Source organism: Pelecanus crispus, chromosome Z (genome assembly GCF_030463565.1).
Source record: "Pelecanus crispus isolate bPelCri1 chromosome Z, bPelCri1.pri, whole genome shotgun sequence".
In the NCBI taxonomy this organism is placed as follows: Eukaryota; Metazoa; Chordata; class Aves; order Pelecaniformes; family Pelecanidae; genus Pelecanus; species Pelecanus crispus.
The window spans coordinates 84,187,806-84,212,852 of NC_134676.1; the positions used below are offsets into that span (position 1 = coordinate 84,187,806).

The 25,047-nt window shown below is 35.8% G+C and overlaps 1 protein-coding gene across 1 annotated transcript in view; it reads right to left on the bottom strand.

Annotated features, from left to right (window-relative positions):
• ARB2A (ARB2 cotranscriptional regulator A) overlaps positions 1 to 25,047 on the bottom strand; it is a 269,497-nt gene that overhangs the window by 195,627 nt on the left and 48,823 nt on the right. The window contains exons 5-6 of the mRNA XM_075726337.1: positions 20,129 to 20,194; positions 11,648 to 11,839 (exon numbers count right to left, since the gene is read on the bottom strand). Coding sequence (XP_075582452.1) covers positions 11,648 to 11,839; positions 20,129 to 20,194 — 258 coding nt within the window. The remainder of the gene's footprint in view (positions 1 to 11,647; positions 11,840 to 20,128; positions 20,195 to 25,047) is intronic.

The window sequence follows — 25,047 nt, forward strand, 5'->3', positions numbered from 1 at the left end:
TCTGAATCAAAGATAGCTGAATGCTGTTATTTTAAGAAAGGGTCTGTTTCAAAATAAGGCAAAAAGACAAACACTGATCTAACACGGTGAATACAAATACAATGAACAAAATATTGGTCAACACCAATATAAAAGCTGAAATTAATGACACTCTTATGACACTGCATATATAATCTAAGCCAGTAAATGTTTGATTCAACATAGGGTATTAATTAATGATATTTTGATCAGTTGTTAGTAATAACTGCTTTCAGTGTTTGACAATAACACTATCATTAAAATAGAATCCCAGAAACACTTATTTTTATCATCAGCTGGTATCAGTTGAATATTAGCACTAAGACAGTCCTAAATTCAGTATAAATATCCCTGTTCATGAACCAGGGCTGTCAAGTCTTGAAAATCCTGTATCTGATCTCAACCATGCATGATGTCGAAGGTGCATATTCCACATGAGTAGCTTCTGTATTTCACGGAAAAGCCTTATGTTATCAGCATTCAGGAACTCATTCCAGAAGACTCAATCATATTACTCCCAATGCTGGAGGAAGAGTTGGGATTCAAAACACAGGCTCAGTTACTGAGGGTCAGCGCAAACTCCATCACCTGTGCACTGAAGCACCATGAATATTTTCTGCCTGTATTTTTCAAATGACTTTTAGAGTAAAAATAATATTTACTTATTAGCTAAGAATATATGCTCTTAAGGAAAACTTAAAATGGCAATGAGTAACTCCTAGGAAACAAACATTAAGATACATGATAATATTTAATACCGTAACATTTTTAAGGATTCTTATTCATCAGGAGCAAGCAACAGTGTAAGACTGTAGTACCATTAAGTACAACTCTGCTTCACAGCTAAAAGAGCAATTAAAATTAATCACTAAAAAAAAAAAAAGGAAAAAAAGAAATGAAGATCAAGTTGTTTTCCCTCATGTATCAGCAATTATTTACACCCAAGCTTCATTCTATGTTCTACCCTCCAAAGAAATCTGAAGTCTCACTGCCTTTGGCATAATAGAGACGGAGGCTTCATGTAGCGCACAATATAACAGGTTAAGCTATCTGCGCCAATCTTTCCCTTTCCTAAGGGGATTAGCACTGCGACATGGTATAAAAAATGGTTGTGAATAAGCAAGATGGTACACCTGGACTTCCTCAAAAATAACTGTTCAAGTGAATAGCCTCAAAACAGGTTTAGTCTTTAAAGGTTGCTGAGATGAAAGGAAACTAAATTTGTAACTCCAAAACTAAAAAAAGATAAAAATCACCTATGCTTTGACATTTAAAAATTCCAAATATTTTCTAAGTTTATATATATCTATAAAAAAAAATATACTCAACATATAAGGGATCTTACGGTTCCATGGTTGTTTTTCTCTCCAAAGAAATCACTGAAAATGGAATAATTCCATTTTCCTAATGACATATTTCACCCTATTATGTGTACTTTCACTGTTTAATTCTATGTAGAAGCATGTATTTTTTTTTTAATAAACCTATTCCATGCAACTCAACTTTTCTCCAAAGGGAACACAAAGTGAATTGCCTGGGATGGGTGATAATAAAAAAATGGAACACTATTTATTAATTTTTTATAAGTTATCTGCCACCCTAGAGATTCCTTGGAGGGGAAGAACATGTCTGAATTTCACCATACAGTGCCACAGGCACAAAGTGAGAGAAACTAAACAAGCATGTCCTGAAGGGAGAGAAAATGCCTGCAGCAGCAAATGACCTACTACATACCTCACTCTCAGATTTTTTGATGTTATAATTTGTTAATTTCGGGAAAAAAGACAATTACCCACAGTTTTAGTTTGTTCTAGCAGAATTATTAAACTTTTTAAAGTTTTTCATCAAAAGTGACATACATTGTTCAAAAGATCTGTGTATTTTCAAAAGATTACAATCCTGAGTAAATCTGCATGACAAAGTCTTTGCCATATCTATTTCCTTATGACCTCAAGCAGCAATTTGCTTTATTAGAACAGTACTAAACTATTTAAGGATGAAGCATATCAAATTTTTATTTGAATTCCGATGCATTAAAGTTAGTATTTTCCAGCTCAATGCACAGTAAGCAAAAGATAATTTTATTCAAATATGCATTTCATGGTATGAATAAGGAAGTGTTCATCTCCCCACTGAATTGGTAAGTCTTTTAAGTAATGATTATTTGAAAAATCAACAGGGTATTGGCAATTTAGTGCAATGTTAAATACATTTATATACCATACCTATACTGACACACATGTAATTCTGTTTCTATGATATGTATTATAAAGAATACAATTTACATCTTATAATGCATTAAGATTAGTTGGGTAATATTTAACCATCTGTACATCTAATAAATAAGACAGAAGACAATTTTAACATTTTTAAATAGGCATTAAATATTTTAAAATGTGAGTTAACTTCTTTAAAGGATATAAAAAACATGCATGCATATTTCTCATTCCTGAATTAATATGCTCCTGAATGAATAGAACAAAGGTGTTGGCTACTGATTTTTTTCCATGAAGCAAAATGAAGCTAATGACTTAAGATTAATATGTCAACTAACGAACAATTAACAGTTCACACCATCCTACATGAAAGCAATTTTAATAACTTAAGATTATTCCTGTTAAAATTACATTTAATGAGGAATAAAAAAAAAGTTTGTGTACATATCCATACTACTTAGCATTGTGGCACTCTCAAAAGTCTGTACTATCGACAAGATCACCCCAACAGAAACAGTTATCTAAAACCGCTATGAAAGTTATTTTAAAACCTTCATTCCATGATCAGATAAACATACTTATGTGATAAGCATAGTTTATCACACACAAAAAAAGCCCAGCAAAGTTCCCATCCTAAATTGTACCATCTTGCAAAGGCACCGGTGTGTTGTGTGAGCTGAGGTGCTACCCTGCCGCAACTTTTACTGGACCATCCCACACTGAAATGTGAGATACATCTGCTCTATAGCAAATCAGCTGAAATAAGAAGTTATTCCTATGTACTGCTCCCAGATATAAATACCACAAAGCTATGACACTTCCAAAACCCCAAATTCTCTGAATCAAAACAACACTGGATTACAACTTTACTTTCTTCTAAACAGGATTCTTACAAAGTGGCCTGCATAGAGTAAAACCCAAGCCACAGAATAACTACTATATTTCCAAGTACAATCATACTAGTATGTATTTACCCATTTCTCTTACAAATCTGTGCATATTGCCAATTTAAAATAAAAAATATATTGAAGATGCATACCACAACAGAAAGAGCCTCATCGCAATTTCTGAGCAATTAAAAGGTCACAGCTCCACAGCCAACTTCCCACATGCAGATCCTCAAAACCTCTCCATGCAGGAGTAGTAGTACATTGCTGAATTGAGACTAGTCAATACTTTCTTGCTAGAAGTCTGTCTGCATGCATAATATTCCCTATCAAATAAACTAATCTATTCAGGTGGTACAGATCTCCTTTCCTTACAACCCACTAGAAAATACAATGCTGTACTTCTGAAACAGGTTGATTGCGTATCTACTAAAGTCTTGTTCAGGTACTGTCCAGAGTGCTGTCAGTGATTTTACTTTCCTTTAAAGAAAAATGAAAAGTGCAAATAAATAAATAACAAAGGGTAAGAATCTTCTATTGCAAAGCCATTCATGCGTTATTTATCAATATTTTATGGTATGCATATACTACACTGTGTATTTAAAGCACCATTCTTAGTCAGGTTTTACAATTCAAAATAGCTGCTTTAACAAAAATCATGATACAAAAAAAGTCAGAAAAACAATAAATTTCCCATAAAACCTGAAATTTCAAAACATAATTAAGGCAAAGTGAGATTAATTTAATTTCATAATAAAACTGTTCATCTCTATAGAAATCAATGACCCTATGCACTGGATGTTCATTTAATGCTGTTTAGATCTGATTTTTAAAATTACTTAATGTATATTATATGTTTTAAGTTTATTTAGTAAGGTTCAAAGTTGCAAATATTTTCTGTTAGCTAAAATGACTATTTGCAGAATAGGTGTGTGGGTAGGAAAAGAGACAGCCAGCAAATCAAAACTTACATTTCTATGCAGAATTTAATCTCCATTCTTACAATTATTAGACTACACAGACAGTAACACACTACAAAATGAATGTATTGGCTTAAGTAGATGACATTATTTCTGAAGCAGACTGATTTTGTAATACTGCACAGATTTAAACAAAAGTTCGTATTTAAAAAACAAAAGGGAGGGAAAATACAATAGAAGTGCAAACCTGACCTATCTCTAATCTTTTCTTTTCAAACCTAGGCTACTCAAGAATCTTCAACTAATTATTCCATTTTATTGATGGCATTTTTCCCAAGGGAAGTTATTTAAAAAGTTTAACCCCTGAGCAAGTCATGGCTCCTTCTGCCTTTGAAAGTGTCAAGTGCATTGATTATAACTGCAGGAAGTGTTACCTTCTACCCAGAGAATCTCACCCTGCACAATCTTAAACACTGTCTCTCTCCCAAAACGGCTTTGATTCAGCAATTCAGACCGCTTCAGCTGATATTAAAGGCAGAAGCACCACAGAAAAGGGATCAGCAGTTAAAACGAAATACAAAGAGGAAAAAAACAGATCTTGGATATAGTACCACAAAGCTTGAGAGAAAAGCAGATTTGAAAAAGACATCAGAGTGACTAAAAAAAGAACAACATGACAGAAATTAAACAAGATTTTTATGTTCGCCTTCTATGCATTTAAACTCATCTCAACCTCTATTGAAATTCTGATCATATCCAAACCCCAAGGCTTTTGACATACTTTCAAAAATCCACACCCGCTCTTACTCTAAGTCTCCAGAGTCACTGTTACGTACCCAACAAGTTGAAGGGAGGGGGGAGACAAAAAAAAAAAAAGAGGAAGAATCCTAATATGCGTATGATAAAAAGGCCATTTATACCCATATTAAACTTTGTTTCTAAAATGATTGTGATTATTTTAAATATTCAGTGTGTGTTCTTAACCTCATAGTTCGCCAGTGAAAAGAATGCTCAAATGGTTTTAGGGTGGTGGTGGGGAAATGTTTTCAAGCCACTTTTATCCAAGTATCTTGAACAGTGATTTTCTTAGGTCAGTGACAAAGCAAGAGTAAACTAACACAAAGTGCTACTGTGTTCTAAAACATGACAGCCAGCAGAATAAAGGAAGACAAAGCAATCTGTAAATATCTCTACTCTATCAAATTAACATAACACAGAAAACTTTAAGCATGTAATACACACAATTAATACAACAACAGTAACACATATCTTGGAAAGGATGCACTAAATTCCAAAGGGTAATTCGATTTTCAGAACTGCAAGTGGTTTTTTTTCCAGTTCAGTCATGACAGGGCCAGAAGGTAATGATACATCTGCCATGATGCAACAAGCAGACCTGTCTTCTGTCAAGAGTTGAAATCATAAAGGAATAAGCTGTCGTTAGCAACCTCTCTCCAAACAGTAGAGCTGTCATCTCATTGTTTTCCTTTGCTGGCATGGGGGCTGGTGTGGGCTTATATACCCTGTCAGTTCAATATTAGTCTTAAGCTTTTAACCTTTTCTTGAATTTCAGACTTCATAATTATAAACTCCTATACAGTTTATTATGTATTGTTATGTATTTTATGATCAATTAATATTGCTTTCAACTAACTATGCAACGTTTCTTTCTATCTGCTTGGTGATCAGTATTTCAAATCAGTATTTGAGAGATTATCAATTCCTCATAAAATGTTTTAGAAGGAAATAAATATATTGCTTTTAAAATTTTTTTCCAGAGTATGGTGTATTTTATGCCAACTATATGTGATAAATTATTTGGTAATACATTGTAATTTGTGTTTATGTTTTTAGAAAGATCTCAAAAGATCGTCCAACCAGCTATGTAACTTAAGTTTTCTTAATATTATCCCCACAACAATAGGAGTTGTAAATACAAGTTTTCTCTACTAAGAAGTACTTTACAGGCAATGTTATTTCTATGGTCTAAAAGAATGAATAAAGCAAATACATATACGAGACTCAGAAAATCAGTATTTGAAAGAAAACAATACAGCACATGATTGTCCATTTTGTTGAAATTTTACTTCCAGAAAAATGTTAGAATGCCCAAATAAGATTATGATTACTCTTGGCACGGTAATTGACTATTAATAAATAAATGAAGTATTTTAACATCTTTCTGCAAAAGTCTACTTAAGAGACATAAAAGGTACATCAATATTAGTATTCTGTGGAAGAACTGTAATTGCAGTGAAATGTCAGCTGTTTTTTTTTTTCCAGAAAGCGTCACTTGCTCATCTTACTGAAATTATGCTAAGCATGTATAAACTATAAGACAAAATTTTAAATCTTACGTTCCTAAAATATGGCCACTAGAACAAAGGGCATGTTGTCTAACAAGATATTCTATGCTTAAAAGCGAGACACAAAAGTTTTTCAGCAAAAATTCTTGTTAGTGTATTTTAAGCAAAGCATAATTTCTTGACAACAATGTGTAAACATCCGCTTTTGAAACTGGCTGATTTTTACAAAATGTAAAGACCAAAATGTGTTACCATACCAGTTACTAACCAGTAAGGTTACTAAATCACATGAAAGTTATGGCAGATAAATTTACTACTGTTGCACTGAATGATTTTGTTGTTTCATTCAACTGAGTTACAAAACTAATGACATCTTACTGCGTGCTGAAGAAAGTAACCACCCTCAGCAATTCTCAGCAAGTATTGCCAACTTGACAGTTTTATAGAAATGGATGATATTAATATGAGTGAATAAAAATATTCTTAAGAACAGAAACTGTTAAGAAAATGCAGTGAGAAGAGTAGGATAAACACAAGAGAAAACCGAAGCGGAAAATCATGTGTTATCAGCCACTGAAGAAAGATTTCCGCAGTTGATGCCCATCTCATGAAACCTTTTTTCGTTTGTTCATGGCAAGTCAGATTTTTGGGTGCTGCCGCATTGCTTCTAAAAAAACTCATCCAGGTTCTTTGAAGCAGCTGTTTTTCTGGTGCTGTTACCCCTATGTCAAGTATTAATTCTCCCTTAAATAATAACAGAAATATCTAGGCCATTGTAAAGCGTGCTGATTTTGAAACCAGGCAACAATTCTTGGATGTTTAAAAAAAAAAAATTTTAAAAACCAACCAACCAAACAAAAAAACCCTGACATTGCTGTGGTTGAATTTTATTAGCATCCTTGGGACCACACCTATCCTAGGTAATGAATGTCCTGAATTTTCAAAGACACAGAAAGCATCCAACAGGTTCTTTGTACTCATGCAGTAAGCTGATGTCCTCTTTATTCCCTAGAGGAAAGGTATCAAAGATAAGAATACACCAAAATTTTTCTCAATGTCCAAACTTAGGTAAGCTAAGCTCCCATTTCCCCAAGGAACAAACTTCCTCTCTAAGTAGATCAACATCAGCTTCTCCTTACCTAACACTGCAGACTTTAAAGAACAGAATCTGCTTTCTCCAACCACTACAGAAGGAACATTCTTGCACGGAGCAGTAAGCAACTTTTGCACCCGTTCTTGCTTGTTCTCCTGTATCACGGGTATTGCTTGTACATCTCCTAAAGAAATCTTTAGATTACCATCCATGTTGTTACCACTCAACAATGAACCAGAGAAGCATACCTCCTCCTAACCTCCTCTTCCTGAAGAGCCTGGTGACTGAAGTACTCATAGGGAACATGGGGGCCCCTGAACTACCTAAATGAAACCAGGAACGTAAATCCTTAATTCCTGACACCCTCATCACTGAATTAAAGAATTTACCTCTGTCTCTCACCATCTCCTCCTGGCGCTGCTTCAGTCATTGTATATATGACTAAATAATAAAATGAACTGAGAAGCGCCTGACTCTACAGAGAGTGAATGAGACATTTACGTAAAACGTAGAAGAGACAGATTAAAATTCCTCTTCTAATTTAAATTTCTTTATTTATATAATTGACATTTATTTATTTATAAAAAAACTGGAATTGCTTCAGTGTGGTATTATCATCAAAAGTGGAACAGTTCCTCATTCCCAGAGGAGGGTCTTGAACTTCAGCCTCTCACACATCAGATGACTGGTTCTGTAAAAATCAGTATTTCCCACTGCAGAAAGTTTCAGTAGAAAAGTTCTATTTTAACAAAACAACAAAGCTATGCAATATTTATTTCATACCGTATTTATAGGAAATTGCCATCTTTGTAATTTTATATAGCTCTATAGTATGTATTTTTTATAATTTTAATTAAGCCTTTCTTGCTGCCGTTCTGCTTTACAGTATCACATTTGCCTTTTTATACTTGTTTTTCTAAAGTAGATCTTCTCCTACCGTGTTTTAATGTATTTACACATATCTGTCTCTCACATTCTATACTTTTCTCCCTCCTCCTTTTCCCACAATCTGTTATCTATCTTGTCGCTTGTTTGTTCTCCTCTTCTTTTGTATTGCAAAGTCTGTTTTACATGATCAAGCTTGAATTTCCGAATTAACACATTAATCTTACCTCTTCACATAAAACCTTGAAAACTACTCCCAACACCTATTACACAAAAGATTGAATCTACACAACACAATTTGATATAAAATATGGAAGGAGAAGTATTACCTACAGGAACCACCAAGATAAAAAGAAAAAAAATACATTTCTAGCTACTTGAATTCCCACCAGGATATTTCTCCTTGGATCTTTTCTTTCCAATGTGTATCAGCCCCAAGCCACTACAAGCATGATAAATTTTAAGCCTTTACATTGCTCCCTTATTCCATACATACTTCAAGAGAAAAGTTTTTTATTTTTTTCCTTGAAAGTGTTGTACCAGAGAGAAATAGTTTCTTTTCTTCCCTTAACCTCCTGGTTAGGAAAGCAGTATCAGTTCATCCCGCTCAATCCACTGCTCACTGCTAACTCCAGCTTTTGCTTCCCTGTTTTCAGTTTTTCCAAGAAAGGAACCGAAACACACTTGTGGTAGTCTCATCACTCTCCACAGAGAAAAACAGTAGAGAAGAAGATACTGTTTTGACCTACCTAGAGGGTTTTTTTCCTTTGTTTGTCTGTTTGGTTTTGTTTTAAGGAAAGCAGAGGCAATATTTCTGAACTAGTTTCTGCACAAGAGAGATTTAAGCGCTACTTTTGCAATTTTAAAATTTTTTCTACAAATGAAAACCTAGTCTCCAGCAACTGTTTTTAAGCTACCTGCATATGTTTCACACTCACAACAGAGCAGTAGAATTTTCAAATCCTAGATACTATTATTCACTTCAAATTCACATCGTTTATTGGAAAAAAAAACCCCAAATCCATGTTCTCGTGTCATCAACACTATAATCTTATGCTTTGATAAGGTCTCTGCTGGTTTCATTCAAGGATGAGACCTCTTCTAAGAAGAAATACTGGAAGATCAAGGAGAATAATTCCTTAATTCAAACTAGCAACGCTGCAGGAGGAGTTATCACAATTTCCATTCAGGTGGTTTACTGTCTAGGCCAGTTATTTTCATTTCATAAGAGACAGAAGTGCCTAAATCAGCTAAAGGATTGAGCACTAGAAAACCCAGAAAAGGATGCAATTTTATTATTATTAACTAAAATTGGAGTCCTTATACTCACCCCACCATAATTTCCTGTATTTGAAGAGTAATTTATAGGATCTGTACATGAAGTAGACGTGGTATCAGCATGTAACTATCTGTATTCTCTTTTGAGTCATAACATAATGATTCAAAATACCTTCAGTGGGGTTTGACTTCCATAAAATATTGCCTTGTCTAACCAGATAACTATCCAATTCCCACTACAGTGATTACAGGATACAAAAAACAGCAATACATTTAATATAATAAAACTGAATATGATCTAATCTTCATTTTGCATGAAAAAAAAAAATTGCAAATAGTATGTGTTCTAAACATGTAGTACATTTACCAGAATTTTAAGATGCACATAAAGGGAGAGTGGCTTTTACAGTAGCTCGAATTACTCTACTAAAGAGAACTATGGATTTAAAAAACATGCTAAGAAAGAAAGAATTCAAAAGATAAGAGCACAGAGTCTGATGTCCCAATGTGATCAAATGTTTACATTTTTTTAAAAGACATTTTCTCATCAAAGTCTTTGGTTTTTTTCCTGTGCTTTTTAAAGAAGCCTTCAAAATGCAGAAACACATAATCTGTTTTTAAGGATAATAACCATGTGAGGGAACAGAGGTCTGATCTCTGTCACACTGGCACAATCATTGCATAAAATAAGAAGTAACAAAACAGGAAAAGGAACTGTAACTCTCCTCTACTAGAAATAGTCTCCTAAAGGTTATCTGTTGATTTAGGGATAGTATCCCAGTTTTAAACGCTCAGCCTCTCATGTTAGCTAAGACAGCAGCGTATCTGGGAAGGAACAAAAATGCAAGCATGTAAGCATCGCTATTAAAATTTAAGTAGCTACAGTTCTTCATATTTCTTGGGAAAGGTTTTGGAACTTGCACTCTAGAAATTAACCTCCTACGCTGGACCTACCATGCACCTATATTACATTCAATAATCCTAACATATTTTTTCTTCTGCCTCTGAGTCTGGATTTAAAATGAACAAAAACTTTATGTTAACAGAAGGCAAGCATCACTTTCACAAGACCAGGTTTCTTTTTCACATAAAGCGTAGTCTGGTGCTTTGTTAGTGGATTATACAAACCAAAAATAACTTAATGTCTCAATGTTGTAATATGTTTTCTTTCTTTGCTTTATGAAAAAAAAAAAAATGTTTGAAGAGAAACACCTTCTATACTGAATACTTTAAAGCCAGCTGCAAAAAATTCAACTTCATTTAGCAAAACATGTAATAATCACAGTGACAACACTGATATTTACAGTAGAATATTAGCTTAACTTGGTAAATATAATAGAAAGAGTGACTCTTAAGTATGCTTCTCTAATGTTTACTACAGGAAGTTTCACTTAGGTACCAGGATACAAAAGATTAACTATACCTACAAAGTTAAAAACATTACAGAAATTGTGCATTGTCTTTCACATAGATGTAAATGTAACAAAACAGTTTCCATAAAATGTAAATTTTTTTTACTGTCACGTATTGATAGGTGAATCAGAATGAATCTGTATTCAGTGCAAAATTGAAGACTGTGCCTCTAATAAATTCAGTACAAGCCTAGCAAAAAAATCTTGCTGTTATCATGAAAGCTCATGTTATCACGAGATTACAAAAGACATTGATGAGAATACGTACAAATTTAATGAAATGTAAAAGAAAACACTTCAAGTAATAGCAAATTTCTCTAGTGCCTTATATTGCATCTCATCACCTACTAAAGGCTCTTGTCACGTTAGCTGCCATATTAAACTACATGGCAGTGCCGCCACAACAACATGACATACAACTAAATTTTTTTTTACTGTAAGAGAGAAACTTGGTTCCATTAGAAAAATGTTTTGAAAAAAACCAAGCAAGTATTCCCATCATAAATAAAATGATCATATAGGGAAACACTGAACACTGTTTAACAAATTAAAACATCACAGATTTAGAGCTCTTTATACACAGGTACACATACACATGCACACACAACTGTACGTACATCACTTTCACTTACCTCAGTAGCTCTCTTTATATATGGTATCTGGGTGCCACTGTCCAGGTCTTCATTAATTATAAGTCTCCTAGCCCACTGACCTGCTCTGACAACACCATTACCGTGAATTAGGACCAACAGCTTGTCAGGATTTGTTAATGCATCTTCACTCATAAAGATAAAGCTCTTTGGTTCACTCTCAGTTGCATCAACCTGCAATTACAGACAACACACACTTTCATGGATCAATAAAATTTTTTAAAAGGACATCTGTAGTTATAAAGTTAGCAACCAAATCAGTATAAAAACTTTCACCATTTAACAACTATTTGTATGCATATTATAAGGACTAATGCGTGCCTAGTACTAAATAAAAATAAAACAAAAGCTAGTATCTGTGCAATGTAACTTTGAAACATAAAAATATACCACAGTTTAGAACAGTAATCCAAGGGAGATTTAAAGTAAAAAAAAAGTATGCTAAAGCTTTGAAACATCAGTTATTTACAGAAATTTACTGGCAAAAGAGAAACTCCATAAAATAACAAGGGGGGGGGGGGGGGGGGATCAAGTAATTTGTCACCTCTGTTATGCCTGAAGCAACAGTGAAAGTCTTGCATAGTATGAAAAAAATCCTAGAGAGTTCCATCTCAGCCACCTCATCATAAATACCCAATAAGCCACGTATGAACCAGTACTGTACATTTGTCTATTACAAATTTAATAGGATAGGCCTAATAAAATATGGAAATCCAGTCTGGGTCTAAATAATGGCTTCATTAAGAGTCCCACACTTGGGTCAATGCTTAGCTACTTTGCTATAGCAAAAGATCAACAACCAGCTTTGATATTCAGTAAACCATATTCTAATTCCAAGTTTTGTCCTTACTCCAGAGAGTGAAGTAGCGCTTCTTGTTCAATAAAAACCGAAGTTCTATAAAACAGGTCTACACTTGGTTTAGCAAGCCTGGCTCAAGGCAAAATAACTGTGCTGGTGTAAGCACCATGAGGGCAGAAAGAAACATCCCACCTACTCATTCTTCCCTTTCTACCATGTGAATACATACAAATGGAAGAACAGAACAGGTAAATCTCCCCGTCCTACTGTACTCCACACCCCATGACCCACACAGCCTAACTGTACAGCTGCTAGGAACAACCCTGGATTGTCCTATACTCCTCAATAGCAATGAAAAGGTCAGGATATGAGCCTGATGTTGACACAGGAGGAATGGCTATTTGGAATACGTCAGTTTTTCTCTGATATATGGGTGTGTATTCTTAATTACGCTTACTTTAGGAAAAGTTAATTCTTTTTTCCGGACTTTTTGTAATGCAAGTCCTACCTAATATTTTTTTAATTAAGTCAATGAGGCTACTTGAACACAAGGAATTCCTAACTGGAAGAATGGTCATGTCTCTCTTCCACATCTGCCATAGGGCTGAAGACCTTATACCCTGCTCCAAAATGATGTAATATCTCATGTGCCTCAGCCTGCACTTTCTACACCAGGAAACATGTTCACCTTCTCTCACACTTTGTGAGAAAACGGAAAACATTGTAAAAAAGTCAGACAACACTAAATCTCAGATAGTACTTGGCAAGATGTAATTGACTTTTGCACATAAACTGAATACTTACGATACTGTAATTAAGAAAAAAACACTGGGAGTTTGTATTTCAGGCAAAGATAAGCTGTATGTTTTAGTATTTATAAACTAAATTTTAATTTAATATTTAGGAAATACTAGCACTTAGCAATCATGTGTACTAGAAGTTACAACTAGTTCACACTTCTGCAAACACGTTAATTTTAAAAAGTTAAAAATATCTATCAAGATCATAAAAAATAACTCTTCATTCTCTTCCTCAAATAAATCACATTTGGAAACTTTTTCCAAGCTAATTTATCTTCAAACAGTAGTTATTCCTTAGATCAAGCTTTCACTAAACAATACACATGAAGGTCACTCCTGTGGACAGCCTTACTGTACTGGCAAATCAACGTAGAAAACCATTTAGTGCTAGATACACTGAGTCCGCATAGAATACTTTATATTTACTAGTCCCCTTCTCAACCTACTCATGAACACTTATTTCTGATCCTTTAAACACAAATTGAATAAACTCAGTAAAATGCTGAATGCGAACTTCAGTTAGTTTAATTTAACAATTTAACATCGTTATTCACATGCACTAACAATCTTCCAATAATCTGTAGCCAATAATGTCAAACCAATCTAAATTCTACTGATAATTTACAGTTTAAAAGTACTGCTTAAAGTTTCATTTTCCTTTTCTCAGATTCATTTTTCCAATGCATAACTATACCTTAAGGTTTATGAATGTAGGCAATTATGGTGAACTCTCTGAACACACTCTACATATATTATGACATTATTAAGGTTTTCAAACAGTGAATTAATTTTTCCATATGAGTTCTGTCTCCAATGAGCTATCACCTAATACAGTAGTACCAGTCTATAGAATACTCCAGGAGCATGCTAGTTAGTATTTTGCACAGTTCCTATCAATATATAGGGTAAGATCAAACTATACTTGAAATCTAATCTTCCTGACATTCATGATACCACTTCAACACTGACTCAGTTTTCAGTTCTTAGCCGTTACCAACCCAAGATGCATGAGACCTGACGAGGCTCTAGGGGTCTTTTATTCTGTACACTGGAAGTTTTTAAGTTTAAGACTGAACGTTAAATTTTTAAAGGGAAAAACACCCCACTAATATTTTTCTTATTCCAGTTAAGAAACACAATAAAAATTATGAGCCTAGAGCCTGCAAACAAGTGAAACAGGTGTCACTTGTGACTGGAGGAAAGAACACGGCAAATAAACGGAACTGAAACTGAAAAGACTCAAAAAGATTGTGAGAATTGTGAGCAGCTGGTAGAGAGAGAAAACTGCTCATTTGCGTTGCAAGATCAAAGTCTTCTGGTATGTGGTTCTACATAAAGCTCTCTAACTCACTTATGTTACAGTCTTCACAATATTGAATAACTTGATTTGTAATTTTGCACTCAAAATTTTAGAAAATGAAAACTGCTGATCAATACTACCAGCAGCTAATTAGCATTTGGTGATTACCACAACTACCTTAACACACATAAAACTGGTGGAATGTTTACAAAAACAAGCACAGACTGGACTTAGGTAACAAAATAGAGATAAGAAACATGCCATGGAGATAAGAGACCATTGTTTCTCAAAGAAAAATATTCTTGGCTGTCTAGTAGATCAAGAGAACTACTGAATGAAGTGTTACCTATTGAAGTGAAAGAGCAAAGCACTGGTAAGTTAGAAGATTCTGCAAAGTGAGACCTTTCAGTGCCGTTGTCAATAAAACATGTTAGTAATTATTTAAACTTCCATCTCAGGCCTTCCCAGAAGCTGTTAAAGATGCACTTAATTCAGAAGCACCCTCTATTTGTCCTCAACAGCTAAAGAACAGCAAAGATCAATCACTGATTATGCCATTAAAACTAGACAAATACAAAGACTTCATCTGGATAAAAAAATTGCAGTCTTCTTTACATTCATAATATAACCTTCAATGGAGCACAAAATGAGAAATTTAAAAGAAATAATTGAATGGCTTCTCCCTGAATATGAGTCTCTTCATTTAAATTTTCAAGTCCAGTAGTGTATGCTGAATATTAAGAGAACTACAATAATTTACAGTAACAATAATGTAATATTCATCTCAACCTCCCTGTGTAGGAAAAACTGTTCAGATTTATGTTTTGTCAGAGATGCTGACACAATAAAACAATGGGCGACCTTTCCTGATTTTCAAGCTGCTCTTATTTTCATATCTGCAAAGAAATTTACAAACAATTCTGTGCAAAACTGAAGCTGCCACCTGAGAAAGCAAAATAAAGACAGCAAGTTGGACTTTGCACTTGAGGTTGAAATTAAGAAAGATGAGAGAACATGAAATGCTGTCATCCTAAACCTTTGAAGCATAACATTTCAGTATACTGCTAAAATCATGCTGGGGGAAAAAAAAAAAAAAAAAAGTACTCCATTTAACACAGTCCTGAAACACATTTCATATATTCAAACATCATTACACTGTCTACTTCATTATCAGCTGACAGAAAAAGGCCAATACGCCAACTTTCTGATCACTCGTGACGAAGTTCAGAAAAAACATGTTTTTGTATTCACCTCTAAAAAGTTCATACAATAAGGTCATATTCGTAAGAAGAGCCATCTTGGATAGATCAAGGTTCTGAGGTCCTATTTCTGACAACTGGCAGATTGCTTAGGGGAACAGTATGAGAACAGAGTGGTTATAGAGTGATTCTTCCCTGGTTTTGGCAACCAGTAACTTTGGAGCCTCCCAAGCCAGAGTTTGTAACTGGACAAGGATGTACAATAGTTCAATGCACCTATCCCACCTTAGTATTGTCAAATGTTTTCTTTAATGCATTTGTACCTTTCTCCATAATAGTATTCTGTGGCAATGAGTTCCACAATATAATTGGGACATATATGAAATAGTACTGCCTCTTTTTCAGTAGAGATCTCCTGCCTGATAATTTAAACTTGATGCCCCTTAGCTTCTCTATTATGAAAAAAGTGAAAAACCATTCCCTATTCATCTTCTCTACACCTTTCATGATTTTATAGATTTGTCATATTCCTTCCTCAGTCATCTATTTTCCAAGCTGAAGAATCTTTGTCTATTCTTTCTTTGTCTGAAAAGCATTTCATGTCTGTGATCATCCTTGTAACCCTCCTCTGTATTTTTTTTTTAATTCTTCATATCCTTTTTGATATGGTGTCCAGACTCCATGCAGTGTTCAAGATGGGGGCCCACATAATGAGTGGAATGACGATGTTTTTCTGTTTTGTTCTCAACACCTCATAATTCCTAACATCCTATTTGCTTTGAGGGTTTTTCACTGCCATTGAGCACTAACTGATGTTCTCAGAGAACTATTCACAATCACTCCAAGCTCTTTCCTGAATTGTAATAGCTCATTTAGAGGCCACCATTGTGTTTATAGAGTGAGTTATTTTCCCCATAATTTCACATTTACCAGAAGTGAATCTCATGTCTTTTATCATCCAATCATTCAGCGTCATGAAATAATTCCCCAACTCATCACAATCAGCTTTACATTTAAGTATTCTAAGTAATGTTAGAAAAAACAGCTAAGTTTGTTAGCTTCTCTTAATTCTTTTTTTCCTTTTATTCACAACCATGTCAGTACAGGCCTTAATAAAATGCACTGGTAACAACTTATTTAATCTGTAAAATATAAACACCTTTTTTTCTTTTTAACCAATTATTAACTCATAAGGGGACTCCCTCCTATGCCATGACAGTGTCTTTTTTAAAAGCATTTGGTAAGCCTGTTGACAGCTCGTTGGAAATCCACTTACCCTTTTACTGACAAGATCTTTCTTTTTCAAGTGATCTCTGACTCCTTCAATGAATTCTAGTAGGTTTTTTAAAAAGAAACCTCCACTGACTTTTCCCCCGATGTATTACTTCCTCCTGGTACACAGGAATCACTATGAATCACTCCTGGAGGCCTTTCAAAGACTATCACATTTACTCTTTTACCATTTCTCTGGTGAAAATAGCCGATTTCAGCAGTAAGTTACATACTAGTTGGTTGCTCTGCAGCTTCGTATTTGACTTCCTATAGTACCCTGGGCTTAAAAACCGTCTCATCCTGGAATTTGATTACTGTATGATATATCAATTTGTTCTAAGATCTCCTCTACTGATATGTCAAATTTCAGACAGTTCCTCAGAATTATATCCTGTTTAAAAAAATAAAATAATAATATTCAAGTGTGGAAACTGGACAAATAACATTGGAAATAACCATGTTCATTTTTCTCACTTAAGCTGAGGATTCCTTTTGCATGCAGCTCACCCATCAGCCTCATCAGCTCCCTTTTATTATTAGCTTTTACAGCTGTAACAAGCTCCTCAAATTCAGTTTTGGGTGATCTCGCTGTGATTTTATATGTAACTTGCCAGCATTTATATTTTTTTTTCTATTTTCCTCACTTGTACAGGACTTACTCTTTCTGCAAGCTGTCTTATTACTTCTATTAGCCTCCTTTACTAGTTTAAAATAGATTTCTTTCTGTTGTTACTTAGCAGTCTGTCAGTGGTGATTCAAACATAGCCTTTAGACAGATTTAATTTTTCACCTTCTACATACATTGTTTCATTCTTCTCATTTTTGTAGTCCTCTTCATAACCTATTTTTGACTGTAGTAAGGGCTTCCTACACATAATAGTCATTACTAAAGAATGGTGCTCATACCTTGTGCCAAATTTTCCACACTGCTCACAATTAAACAGCTGCATGTATTTTGTGAGTTCTTACTTTGCTCCAAAATGCAATTAAATTATGACACTTTGCAGAAGCTGGAAGTAATACATTTGAGAATAGCTTAAATGTACTACTGACAAACTACATCGGTACATCAGTGCTTACCACATGATTTATAAATAAGAGTAAATGCAGATTAATTCAACAGTGGGAGTTAGACAGGGCCATTCTTCTCCCAAGCCAGACACCCAAATCTCAAAGCTGTGCAGAAGAGTCCCTGCATGTGTGACAGTGGTGATGGAGGTGTTGTAATACTTACACCAAGTTTGTTCCTCTTCATTTTTTGAGGCTAACAGATCAGCCTTAGCACTGCATTACTTACATGCATATTGCTTTCTACAAAGCACATTCAAAGAAAGTTGTATAGCCTCAAAATTCAGGCGCTTTAAAGTTAATAATGACAGCTTCCTGGCTTGACAGAGAGAGGGTGACATGGCTTGAGTACGTCCTTTGACACATTACCTGTCTAGGAACATGGAAGTACTCCTTGGACCAAAACCTCCCCAACAGAGAAAACTAGTAGTGCAAAGAAGTTAGAGACAACGACGAGCACTGCACCAGGTAGACTGCCACCATGAACCCAATTCTCTTCTTTGTCTACACAGGGAAATCTGAAGCGGGGGAATGCTGTCTCAAGCAGTCTCGGGTCTGGGGGCATCAGCTGCTGCTGTCTCTCCAACTGCTCTGTGGAGCTTCTAGCACAGCTCCTTCTGCCCTGACCAGGAGACACTGGCAATGCCTGTGTCTTCGTTTCGGCTGGGATAGAGTTAATTTTCTTCCTAGCAGCTGGCACAGTGCTGTGGTTTGGATTTAGGATGAGAATAACGCTGATAACACACTGATGGTTTAGTTGTTGCTGAGCAGTGCTTACACTAGTCAAGGACTTTTCCGCTTCCCATGCTCTGCCAGGCGCACAAGAAACTGGGAGGGGGCACAGCCAGAATAGTTGATCCAAACTGACCAAAGGGCTATTCCATACCATATGATATCATGCTCAGTATAGAAACTGGGGGGGTTGGCCGGGGAGCAGCGATCGCTGCTCGGGAACTGGCTGGGCATCGGTCAGCGGGTGGTGAGCAATTGCATGGTGCATCACTTGCTTTGTATATTATTATTATTATTATTATTAGCTTCCCTTCCTTTACTGTCCTATTCAACTGCCTTTATCTCAACCCATGCATTTTCTCTCCCCCATCCCATTGGGGAGGGGGAGAGTGAGTGAACAGTTGTGTGGTGTTTAGCTGCCCACCGGGTTAAACCACAACAGTCCTTTTAAGGGAAACCTTGAGTAGTTTGGGCAGTTTATCAAAACATTCCCTAAACAACACCACTCAGGGAATAGAAACAGGAACTGCAAAACATTATAGAACTGTTAAAATAAAGGAAATTTTTCTTCCTTAGCCTGAATGGGTTTTCCTGGACTGAATATGAAGGACTGGCTGAGAATAATGGTAATGCAAAGGGTTCTCAAAGACCCTAAGAATCCTTTATGACAGTGATGGAAAACCTACACAGTGCTGTCACACTGCAGTCTCCCCTACACTCTCCACTACCGAATATAAAAATACCTGAACATCATCATGGTATCACAGGTATTTACAAACACTCTCATACGTGTTTTGGGAATGCTTCATCACTTGATCAAATATTTTCATTAAACAACAGCAACACCTTATATTGCATACATGTTACAAGTTACTGAAAAAGCATGTTTTAAAAAAAGACTTGGAGTAGTTTACTGAAACTTAATTTGAGTTTGTTCCTCTGCCTGTAAAGGCACATTTGTTCTCTACATCCAGCTGCAGAGGTCTCAAAACACTCACAAATACTTTTCAAAAACCTTAGAGTTCCTCTACCAAAACTACCACGTTTTGAAGATTCTGGTATCTGCTAGGCAGGGAAAGCTCAGCTGGAGAAATCAAACACATGAAAAGCGAGGCTGAACCACATCTCCAGATGCACACACATGCTGCATGCGAAGGCAGTGTCCTGAGACAAGGCCCTGCGCAGAGCCTTGGCACACCTTGTCTTTATCTGAATACTGGATTGCAGGCTCTGCTTTTTACAGATACAAACAAACAACGTCTTCGGGGGGGGAAAAAAAAAAATTATACTTACTGGGAGAGTTACTTTCTTCAAGTGGCATTCCTTTTGCAGTAGTTCATAAACGTATTTAGTAATGATCTGGAAGGGGGGAAAAAAAAAATAAAAAGAAATGCAAACAGACCTTAAACCACATACAGTAATGATATATCCAGGCAGACAACTTAAAGGATAGCTGGTTGAACTTGTATATGTTTTGCCACTTATCTGAATTCTTTACTATACCACTAATTATAGAACTCTGAGCTTTACACAAAACGGTTCTCTCTGTTCCTAAGAAAAGGCTGCTTGCCATTATAAACAAATTGTAACTGTACCTGTAAATCCATCACGTGCTGCTGTGTGAATAATTATGTGCCTCAAAACTAAGGATTATAACCAATTAATATATACTCAGGGGTACAATAAAGGATCTCTTTGGCAAAGAAATACTTTAAAAGCATTTTTTCCATAAGCAGGACTCCTGAAACCCTCTCCCGTGCAGGTTCACTTCATGAGCTACATGGAGAGCAGGTCTTTAGTCACCCTCAGCACAAGTTGCCTTGCCATTTCTATTCACTGAACAGGGGAGGGATGGGTCAAAGGTTTCTAAATAGAAGAAAAACCCTGACTGATTCCCCACTACGGGGGAGTTTAAGTCTCTTGTCTCCATGTAGAAATAAAATTGAAATTTTAGACCTGAAACAAAAGGTATTATTTCAAAGAGCAACCAAAAAAATCAACCTAGTCACAACGAAAGACTTGCCATCTCAAATGTAACAAAGTTGTTCACACTTCAAAGGCTTGCCTAATTACCTAGGGAAATTTTTTTTCACCTTTACATATTCTAAGAAAAATGGAGATGCAGATGTAAGAACTTTCTAACTACCATTAATGTGGGAATTAAGCTCAGGAACAAACTAAAGTGCTTTGTCCATATGGGGCTGTAAAAACAGTTTGGAAGTAACTGCCTGTATTTCACTGGCTACAGGAGTTAAAAAAGAAAATTTAAAAAAAAAGGCAAATTAAAGAGGGAAAAAAGTCCTCATTAAGAGCCCCAAATGGTGCTTGCCTTCCCTTTAAAGCTGGGGAAACTATGTTTAAATTCCAGACAGGACAAGATCTAAGCACCAAAATATTAATTCAAGAATATCTGGGTACAAACCCAGCTGGTATTCTTTAGCCCAACCCCTCAAGGCCACAACTACAGCCATCTGAACCCACAGAATATCAAGCCACAACAGAAACATCACTATAACAAAGCTCTCAAGTGATGGCATCTTAACAACACACTATGAACTGAGCAAATAGGAGCCAGGGTATCATAAACTTCAATTTTAATTTTCCAAATGCACAATTACCAAATAAAGTTTCAATGAAGTCCAAAAGTTTTCATTATGTACATGTGAGCAAACACAATATGCAAACGTTTGGAACACATTTGAACAAATTAGAGGTACTGATGAAAGCTAATTAAAAATGTTGGCACACGCCCCTCCCTTCCTTTCACAAAACCCCAAAATCTCTATTAGGATTATGTGAATTTTTTGCTACCCTGCTCAAATATTGTTTATTGATAGAATTATGTTCAAAAAACTTCATGGTTTTGAAGAAAATCAGTCTTACTGAACATTACTATCTACAGGGAAACTGCATTTGGAAAAGGAATTTAGCTGTGAGCGATGAGTTGATTTAAGACATGTTTATCCCCAAAGCAGTATGTTAGGAACATGCATACAGTGTAATTTTACCTTCAGGGCCAAACTTTTTATGGTTCACCGAAATCAGCTTCGGTGTAATGCCAACAAGTAAAGCAGTTAAGTTCCTGCAGTCTCAGATGCTGATGTTGTACAGACATTAAAATAAGTATAATGATAATATGGCCTTGAACACAGAAATTTTATTTTTCACTCTAATCCAGGTATCCACTGTCAAAAACACTTGGAAGAAAAAAAAATTGCTATGAAGAAAATATATTTTAGACACCACTTGCAAAAATCTACCCTTTTTTGCAGCTACGTGTTTGTATCTATTTCTTCTATTCTCTCTGTGATGTCTTCAGGGCAGAAGTAAACCTTTACTCATTTTTTCCACAGCCTGGCTCAACGGGGCTCTGATCCTAACTGGCTTTTTATGCACTACTCTAATATAACAAATAGTGATACCAGCCTTAAAAATGGGACTGTTAAAACAGTACAGTGCTCTGGTATAGCAAAGACTTAACCTAATTAATGCTTTTAATAAGAGTAAACATGAAGAAGGATATAGTAGGTTGGAGTCACGGATGCAAAGTGTGAGATTATGATCCTCAGGCAGCTCAGCACCTGGATAGTCTCCACAGCCCCAAACAGACTTGAGGAAAAACTGTCATAAACTGGCCCAGTACATATAAAACCACAAGAGGGGTTTTTTTGGCAGCAGCAGATCAACACATTCAGGGATATCCTAGCAATGGCTGGTACGCTGTCAGCTTTAAAAGATGGAAGGTAATACACCGCATTTCTTGAAGTAGCATCAAAGCCCCAAATTTCCCAGATTTGAAAACATCATCATAATGGCCAGGTTTCCCACACTTAGCATGGCTGTGCCTGGAAAATCTAGCAAAATCCCATCCTACCTAGGAATATGGCTGCAAGTAATGAAAATGCTATAAATCCAACATTACTTTTGGAATTTCATGCTTTTAATTACTTCTTGTGATTTTATGTCTGATCTGTAATTTTGAAAAATAACTTTTAAAATATCTTTTCTATAGGCATTAAAAGGAGAAGGGAACTGTGCTATATTATTTATATAGCACTAGTTAGACTTACTATTACAAAGCTATACAATTTAAATAGCCAGAACTTCTTTAAGTAGTAGTATTAGCTTGTGCATGCTGGTATTTTATCTTTTAAGATCTGAAAACTGTTGTAGGACGTTGAAAAATGTCTTGTGACTTCTTGCATGAGACGGTGAGTATGGTTACACTCTATGAACTCTCCTGGACTAATCATAGGTCATATGGTTGCTCATGACTGCAGGTATTTATTGAGAGAGGCTGTTCAATCCAGTCCAGCATTAATAACTCATTTGGAACTATCAAGCAACAAATTGTCCAGCACAAGCCACTCTCAAGGCAAACTGTAACACTTGTTAGAGAGCCCTGCTCTTGTTATTTGTACTAACCTGGGATATTTATGCTTTTTCTTAGGCTCTTGGAACTCATAAGGTGTGCCAACACCGTAAGCAGTACGCTGCATTGTAATTCAAGGTAATAAGGTTGCTGGTGAGCAGGCAGCAACATGCCTGAGAAGGTAAAGGAAAAAGAACTAATAGTAAGGCTTGCCCAAAACATAAGCCTGAGGATCTTGTGCCGTAACTGAAGTCACAGCTTGTCTTACTTTTGTTGGACTAGAAAAATTCCCAGAATGAAGGCAGGCTGATGAGAGCAGGGACCAAGGCTGAGTGGAACGTGTCCTGAACAGTAAAAACAGTGGATTATCCTGGGCGTATTAAAAACACTAATACTTAATCTCTGCTACCATTTCCTTGTTGCAGTTTTCCTTCATCTACTGTGGACGAGGCTGAGAGCAGTAATACATATGGTTCAGGACAGGAGCCAAACTTCAGTGCTCACAACTGCTCTTCTGAGGAGCTTACAACAGTCAGTCTTCTGACTTATGTTGGATATAATAGTGTGAATACCTCCAGAAGTATCTTTTCAAAGTGCTAGTCACCCCAAATATGACATCTGCAAAGTTCAGAAGTCTTATGGATAATTGGGGGATAGACCTATGTCATGAATAGTGATCCTTCATATGGATCCAGAACATAACTTACTTCAATTACAGAGAAATTAAATTTGATGACTTGGTTGGACAGCAAAAAGGATAGAGACAGACAAGATCACAGAAAGGAAAAAGAAACACATTATCTCATGACAGAGCTGAGATTTTACCCTTTTATTGCTAAATATTCTGCACAATGGTGGCCAAGACTATAATGCTGCATGTAGTCTGCAGAACAAAACTGAAAGTCCAGGTGGAAACATAGCTCTCGTACACAGAACTCTAGTATTAATTGGTAAGGCCCTGGTTTCATATGACTTCTGTTCTTTTAAGATTATATTGTTCATATAGAGGACTTTCTTCAGGACTGTTTTCAATTACCAAAAAGCATTGGAAAATTCTGTTAGCAACATAATTTGTAAAATCTTTGCAATACACCATCCTGACACTACGTGATCAAAAGATCAATACCTGCATAGAACTATATGAAAAGAGAAATTAAAGACTAAGAGCCATTGAGACCAACGTGTTTAAAGTTACAAAGATCCTGAGGGTACTGAAGCCTAAACATGATTGTAAGTGGAGACAAATACCAAAAAGACTCCAATACACTAAGTATCAGAGGTCTTTAAACAGCAAGTCTGGAAAAAAGGACAACCAAAGCATACCCACAAAGCAAGCAGGCAACTCCAAAATAACTCAGTTTAAAATAATATACCCCCTTTTTAAGTCTGTAAGAAACTAAAAGAAGCCTTATAACATGTGTGAAAAACATCAAGAAACAGCCTGGCACACGTGAGGAAGGGCAGAACTGCAGCTCACCCACTGGTGAACTTTTGCATAACAGAGATAGCCAGGTATACAGACAACATCACAACTCAACAACTTGTTTCATAACACCTACATCCTAATCCAGAGGAGCTGCTTCAGTACATACCACATCAAAAACCATGCTGGGACGCAGTGAAGTGCACTGAGCCCTGCTCATCGAGCCCCCTCCCTGCTGTGCTTTACAATCCAAGTCCTCTGAATTCTCTTTTTTTCCCCCTGAGCATGCTCCCACTTTCAAAACCAACCTTGGGTAACTCTATCCACCACCAGACTACATATATGAACAGAACAGCAAACCCGCTACAGATAAAAAAAAGAAAAAGTAAACTACTCTAACTTGCAAAACGTTTTCTC